This window comes from Cajanus cajan, chromosome 1, assembly GCF_000230855.2.
Source record: "Cajanus cajan strain Asha chromosome 1, NIPB_CcT2T_4, whole genome shotgun sequence".
NCBI lineage: Eukaryota > Viridiplantae > Streptophyta > Magnoliopsida > Fabales > Fabaceae > Cajanus > Cajanus cajan.
In genome coordinates this window covers 1,271,134-1,278,884 of record NC_138517.1, presented here as the reverse complement: position 1 = coordinate 1,278,884, position 7,751 = coordinate 1,271,134, and the positions used below count along the sequence as shown (strand labels likewise).

The following is a 7,751-nucleotide window of genomic DNA, read 5'->3' as shown; positions in this document are numbered from 1 at the left end:
TGATCATCCATTAAATGAACATTTCGTTTTCTATCCATCGCTTAATTTAAATTTTCTTGTCCACAAATTTGAAGTGCACTTATTAGAAACAAGCTTTTAAATTATAAAAATATTTTATAATCTTTCATCAACCTCTTAAAAATATGAAAAATTAAAATCCTATAACTCATCTCGTTCCATCTTTTTTGGAACACAATGGAATGAAATATTTCATACACTATTCAATATCCAAATAATCAAATAACATTTTTATTTCAATTCATTCCGATACATCTAATTCCACTATATTACAACACTCCTAATATGATAATATTTTATACTAAAACTAAAATGAAAAAACATTTAATTTTTCGTCAAAATGAATTTAAAACGATATTGGAAAGCTAAGCTTGAAGTACCCATAACAAAGCTCAATACTAAATGCCAATCCCACGAATTCAGGCTTGATGAGAAGTCTATTAAAAAAAAACAATGAAAAACAGAAAGGACACGAGTGCTTGTAAATTGTTGAATTCATAAATTTATATTCCACTATTTTCATTCTCTGGCAATTTAACACATCCAATAATATCATTGCTGAATACTCGTTTTTCCATTAGTCGAGCATTTTGCTTCTATATTTTGGAGTATATTACCAACTTAAAAGCAATGATCGGAGAATTAAACCCGAATGCACAAGTGTAAGGTCACGATAAGAACAGTAAAACTCTGGTTATGATCATATCATTAATACTCTGGTGTCTTTCCTCAAAGTTAACACTGAACCGGATAATACACAACAATGTTTGAAATCAAATATTGTTGTACAATACAGATACAAAATCACAGAATCATGATGTCATATTACGCATCATCTTCGGAAGAGACGGAAGAAACTCGATCCCTAATCATGGGAAATTTATCAGACAATTTATATAATGGCCCATCGGTTGCAGAACCTTGAAATGCAATGCCTAGTGCATATCCTAAAGCTCGAGCTACTGGAACTGCCACAGCATTCCCAACTTGAATGTACCTGAAACAAATATAAAATTCAAATTAAGGAGACAGGAGAATACAAAGCTTTTAACAGACCACAAATAATTTTAGTTACCTTTCTTTGACTGGCCCACACAGCTTGTAGAAATCTGGAAAACCTTGGAGTCTTGCATTTTCACGAATTGTCATCACTCTATCTTGTTCTGGGTGTAAAATTGCCTAAAAACATGTAGCACAATGAGTAAAATATCATTTTAAAGTGCAAACAAAGGGATAAAACACAACACCCCACAGATGAATTTAAACATATTTTATTATAATTAAACAAGCATTACCTGATTGTGGGGTTCTGCTCTTGTCACAACAGTTGGAACAGTTTCATCCCACCATAGCCGAGCAAAAGGTCTAAAGGAATACAATATTGATTATTGATCCACAACATTCCGCTACCACCAATAAAAATTAGTTCAAATAAATTTAACACTTACTTTGATGAAGTTCCATTCACAAAAGACATAGCATAATCCGGAACCTGATATCAATGACAGCAACATATTATAAAAATGTAAATGGAAGAATTTACGTATCATTTATAATGCATTGATCAAGTCAATGGGATGCTTGAATAAATATGCAAAATCCTTTGTTACCAATGGTTTTCCTGAATCCAAATATACACGTTCCACATCTGGATCCCATTCAACCTTGTTATCACTTCCCACTCGAACACCTGGTAAATCTCTGAAGCATGCACCCTGGTGATAATAAAAAATCAGTGTTAATAAAAGTAAAACTTATAAATAATAGCACTATTTCATGGCAAACAAATGCTATATGACTTTGAACATGAACCTTCTTTTTGGGGATCCGACAGACACGCTGATAATCATCCACATTTAATTCTAGTGGGCGATGATCATAAAGCAAAGAGTTGGACGATTTTGTTTGAAACCCCAACATTTCTGCACAGATAGATTTAAGAAACCAAGACCATCAAGCAAATATAAAATTTTTGTTTGTTATTGTTCATGACTACACCGAAATTGAAAAGTTATTGTTTATGTTCCAAAGAAATCATGTAATATTGTATTACCATCTTTGCTTAATCTAATGAACCGTTGGAAATCCGTTTGAGGAGGTTTGCCATATTTTATCTCATCGCGACGTTCATTATTCTCAACCTAAATACATTAATAAAGTAGTGTTCATTAATAAATAAACTAACACAGTAAACCCAGACAAGGTGTGGGAAAAGTTGCAACAATGACGTTAAGATATACCGGAGGAAGGTCAGAAATAGCATCTTCCAATAGCAGCTTTTTCTGTAGTTGAACATTCTGCCCTTCATCGTATGCTACTGTGTTTATCTGCAAGCAATATAGAACGAGTTTTTTTAATGAATAACCAATGTATGTTCACATAATAATTGTACCTTCCAATGTTCTATTATACAACAAATACGTGGAAAACTAATTGACCTCAAAATCATTCTTAATATTTTTCTTACTCCAACTATGCACCAAAATTATTCAAATTCAAAATATGGATATTGTGAGTTTATCAATATGCACATACCTCAAACTCCAAAGGAATAACACCCCTTACAATCACATCATGAGTTGGAAGAGGGAATTGAGGCAATTTCTGCATAACATAAGAAATATAATTTTAACACAAACTCTGCACCATTAGTAAAATTTAATAAAGATTACTATTAACAAACCTGACAAGGCGCAGCCCCCCATAAGAAGACACGCAAACGAAACTGAGGAAGCCCGTAAGCACCCGCAGCCATAATTCCCAAGCGAGCTTGATAATTCATTTGAAGGAGGCGACCCAAGGCATATCTCCCAAGAAAGCCTTCCGAAAATTTTACAAGATCAACCACATTTTCCATCAATGCAAATTTGGGCTTTAGATATTGAACAATGTCCATATAAACAACAAGTTGTTTGTTCTTCTCATCTGACAAAGGGCTCTCTTTGTTCCGAAACCGGTTGAAACCACTAATACCTTGGCAAGGAGGACCACCACATATTACATCAACATCTCCCTATTCAACAGCAACAAATATAAAGTTACACACAATACTAAAGGAAACTACACCAAAAATACACTCGGGACTTACAGGCAAAGGCAACATCTTTGACTGGAAGCCTTGAATGACAAACTCCTTAATTTTTTCCTTACAATTGCTGTTGCAGAGATGATGTTTAAATCAACAAAATTTGATGAATGCAAGTATATGATAAACACAATAAATTAATGAATACATTAAACATTAGAATAAAGTATGTAAAATATTTTAGCTTACCTTAGACCTTCAATTGGTTCCCAAGAATCCTCATCAGATCCATAACCCTTCCAATGAACCTTAAAGGCGTACAAGGCAAAAATATTGAAAAATAATATTAGCTAATACAAAAAATCATAAATAGTTACAATTACAACCGCAGAACAAATAAAGAGCTAGTGAATAAAAAAATGTGGTACCTTGAAGTATAACCCTTGCTCTTTTTTCTTATTTGGATCACCATAGCAGACAGCAAGGATTTCAGCAACTTCAAATATTTCACCATCTTCATCTTCATCCTCTTCATCATTATCCTCTCCGTTACTACAAGAGTTGTCATCTTCACTAAAAAAATTCTCATACTTTTCATGTAACACCTTATTTTCCACTAGAGAGAAGTAACTACATAATTTATGCCACTCCTTCAATAATGAAAGAAAATTTTCTGCAGATTCGTTTCTAACCTGATTTTAATAGTAAACATGGTTGATATCAGTATACCATAATAATACGGAACACTAAAAGCTAAAATTTAAAAAGAAATGCAAACCAACTCAGGTGGAAGTTAACATCCTACTTGTGGTTCCGGAATATAAGCTTAATAATAAATTTTAAATAAAAATAAAAAAAAGTGTTGTTTTCAATGAAAGCAACATAAAATTAAGAGCTTATTTGGTGGCCAAAATAAAGTATGATAGTTATCCTATCATATTAAAATCAATTGTTTATTGCATCAAGATGATATAACAAACAAAGAAACTTGGAATTACCTCAGTTTCAGGATGGTTTAATTTAAGACTTTGACAAGCATGTTCATTCATGTCCACCGCCCATCTCTATTAAAAAAGAACAGCATCAAAATAAACACAAACTAAACAAAATAAATCCAAAGAAATGTTTTACCAAAAAGCATTCAAAGAACTTACAGTAACAAGGTTCACACCAGATAAATTTCCTCCAAGACACAAGCCAGTTGACATTGCTCCACAACCACAATATAAATCTAACAATTTCATTTCTGGATCTTTACTTTCACCAGAAACAAAAGCTTCCTCACAAGATATTGTAGAAGAATTCTCACTAACCGATTCTCCATTTTCTGAATGAACAAATTTATACCAAAACTAAGAATCAATTACAAATATATATATATATATATATATATATATATATATATATATATATATATATATGTATGTATGTGTGTGTAAGGAAAAGGCATACGAAAAAGTCAATAGATAGAATGAAACCTGATGGTAAATTAACAAATGTAGAGTATGGCAAAAGATATTTCGTATCACAATAATAATCACAAGATGGAATAGTTTCCTTCTTAGCATCTAAATCTACCTGAAATCAAATGAAATTATTTTTTAAAAAAAAAACTATATAATTAATATTGCTAATAATTACAAAAGAGAAAAAAGAAAGTGATACAAAATATAATTATAACTGGTAGAAGTACATTTAATGGGATTCTAGCAATGTTAAGCTTTTCAACTAGACAATCCAATGGATTGTCATCTTGAACTTCAGAAAAAAAAACTCGCTTTGGTTCAATAAGATATGCAAGTTTTTTAATGACCTGAAAAGTAAAAGAAAAATTCAAACTAAATAAGTCACTCTTAAATAATTAAGATAATCAAACATCTCATAAGAACTAAAACCAAACAAAATATAACTTACGGTATCTTTCGCCCTATAGTACCATTGTGCTGTAAAATACAAGTCTCCATCAATGGCCTCAAACATTTCAACAATTTTACAAATGTAATTATCCTCCCCTTCATCTGCCTGAATATCAAATCATATGTATATAACACACCAAGATTAGAAATACCAGCAAAACAAGAAGTTAACATGCAATGTCTCAACAAGTAATTAGAAACTAATAAAACACAAATGGTTAAAAGTAATAACAGATAACATAGAACACCAAAATCACAATACAACAATATACTTTCTACCTCAAAAACAAAAGTCACACTTGTAACATTAAGAATCAAACTTCTTGTCCCAAAAAAGAACTCTCCTACAGAGTGTTCTCTATTCACAAACTACAAATAACTTCTCACTCCTTAAACACAACCTACAATCAAATCAATACTCTTCATACATAACCACCATAAAGTATTTTCTATAACTAACTATTGGATACTATCATATACCTATTCAATAATTATAATCTACAGATTTTGAAAAGCCTAATATAATGATTCATTAGTGATCATACAAGTTTGAGAACCTACATCATCACAAGTCACACGATTTAAATAACTAAATATCCATCACACTAGACAACAAAGTAATGGAAGACGCAAACCAAAGAATACAAGCACGATAATATATATATATATATATATATATATATATGAAAAAAAATCATCACATTTGATAATGAAACACTATATCTAAGGATGTTTTGTTTGAAGCCAACCATACCAATACCAAGCCAGATTATTTCATTGGTAACAAGAGCATGGACCACGCTCATATTTCCAATAACACGATAACAAAAGTACAAAGGCAAATTAGCAACAAAGATAACAATTATTAAAAGTGAAACTGAAGTAATATGTTACATTAAAATACCAAGTCAAATTGCAACTAAATGAACAGATAATATTAATTGTAGCTTTTTTGCGAATTTAGAGGTTTTCCTAATATCACCGAAAAAGTAAATTCAACATGTAAAACCCCGATATCAATCTATATTTGACCAATTATCATTTCCAATAACATAACGATTAATTCCCCCCGTAGTAGATTAAAGTGATTTCTCGTTTTAAGCCCGATTATTTTCCCACATACTTAGAATCATAAAATGAGACAATGACATTATTTAAACCTGAACCACGAACATGTTTAAATATAAATGTTACAGTTATGTTACATAAATATATAACTCACTTTAACATGGGCATCATCGTACAGTTTATAGAGCATACATCCATCTACTTCTGCTTGAGTATAGTGACGTCGAGCTTGAATAATCTCATCGTCTTCGTTACTGTGCAAACGAACAGTCAAAAAATAGTCAGAAAAACGCGACTAATAACAATGAATTCCAAAGAAAGTGAAGTGATACGACAATTACCAATGTCAAAGTCCCCTTAAGTTCTAACAAAACATACCTTTTTGACTTTGATGCTGTGGAATGCTTCTTATCCTAAAAATAAAGAGGGGTGAGAACAAATATTAAAAAAACACTGACTGTAAACGAAGATCAACCATAACTGACGAACATGAAATCAAAATTAAATTTTAATGGATAGAAAAACATACTAGAGAAACTATAGTTGGCTGTTACAGAGTTGGGACTGAAAACAAAAGTCATTAAAATAAAAATAAAAAATAAAAAACTATAAACGTTACTGTAAATAAATGTAAAAGAACTCTTTGACACTGGAAATACATATAATATATACTATAAAAAATAATTATGACACTCAGTTCAGCTCGAAAAGTAAAGTCTAAGTCAAATTTTAACGTTACTAAATTTCAACTAAGTATTAAAATTTATTGATTTTATGTTAAGCATTATATAATTTTCTATCTACCATTTTAATGATGGAAAAAACTGTATTCTAATATTAATAACTACACATTACAATATATAAATCAGTAAATTGTTTATAAATTTTAGAAATGATAATTAAAAATAAAAATTGGATACAAATTTATTAAATTTTAGAAAAACAGTACTGCCGATTACAATTAATCAGTGATTTAATATCATTTTCATTATTTCTTAAAGTATGATTATGGACACTTTGCTATGTTTCTCTATATATTTAAGAGACTCATATTTCACTTTTATATGTATTTTTCTATCCTCTTTTCTTATTTGAAACACGCATAGTGTTTTATTTTTAATTTAGAATATCGTTAAAAAAACAAATACATTGAACCCGAAATCCATTATTGAACCTAAATAAACCTGGTAATCAAGAAAACAATACCACAAGCTAGACTGTTCAGCCAATATCAGTACTCATTTCTCTCTTTTCCATTTACACATTCAGCCAATAATAACTTCACTCATATAAAAGAATAAAAATAACAATGTTGCATTTCCAAAAAAATATCTAAGACTGATATTCAAAAAAATTAAAGTCAGAACTATGCAGAACCTAACATATAGGAAGCTCCACATTTAACTACTTTCGCGGACATTAGTAAAAGTGAAGTTACCTTTTGCTGGTAGCGTTTCGGCCAGCGCCTCCTGGCTTCTTCTTCGGGAAGAGGCTCCCCTACGAATTTTGAGCACTGCTCTTCGGCAGCGGAGGGAGTTGCGGGAGCTTCCTCGGCGGAAGGCAAGGATCTGGTGGTTGCGCGTTTGGCCGGAACGGTGACGGCAGCGGGAGAAGAAGATGATCTTGATTTACGCTTGCTAGACATGATGATGGCAACGGAAAGAGAGGGATAAATTGAGAGATTAGGGATTCGAATATGAAAGAGCGCGACAATGAGTAAATGG

At 31.3% G+C, this 7,751-nt stretch overlaps 1 protein-coding gene across 1 annotated transcript; it reads right to left on the bottom strand.

Annotated features, from left to right (window-relative positions):
- Window positions 1–694: 694 nt before the first annotated feature.
- Window positions 695–7,751, bottom strand: LOC109803924 (DNA (cytosine-5)-methyltransferase CMT3). Its single transcript, XM_020365605.3, has 21 exons — window positions 7,466–7,751; window positions 6,406–6,440; window positions 6,182–6,281; window positions 4,958–5,065; window positions 4,737–4,856; window positions 4,522–4,621; window positions 4,198–4,370; window positions 4,042–4,107; window positions 3,472–3,735; window positions 3,293–3,351; window positions 3,107–3,173; window positions 2,702–3,031; window positions 2,554–2,622; window positions 2,259–2,345; window positions 2,072–2,159; window positions 1,831–1,940; window positions 1,629–1,733; window positions 1,467–1,510; window positions 1,314–1,383; window positions 1,094–1,197; window positions 695–1,015 (listed from the first exon to the last, which is right to left on the bottom strand). The coding sequence occupies exons 1-21, from the start codon at window positions 7,670–7,672 to the stop codon at window positions 844–846; spliced, it is 2,478 nt and encodes an 825-aa protein (XP_020221194.1). The 5' UTR covers window positions 7,673–7,751; the 3' UTR covers window positions 695–843.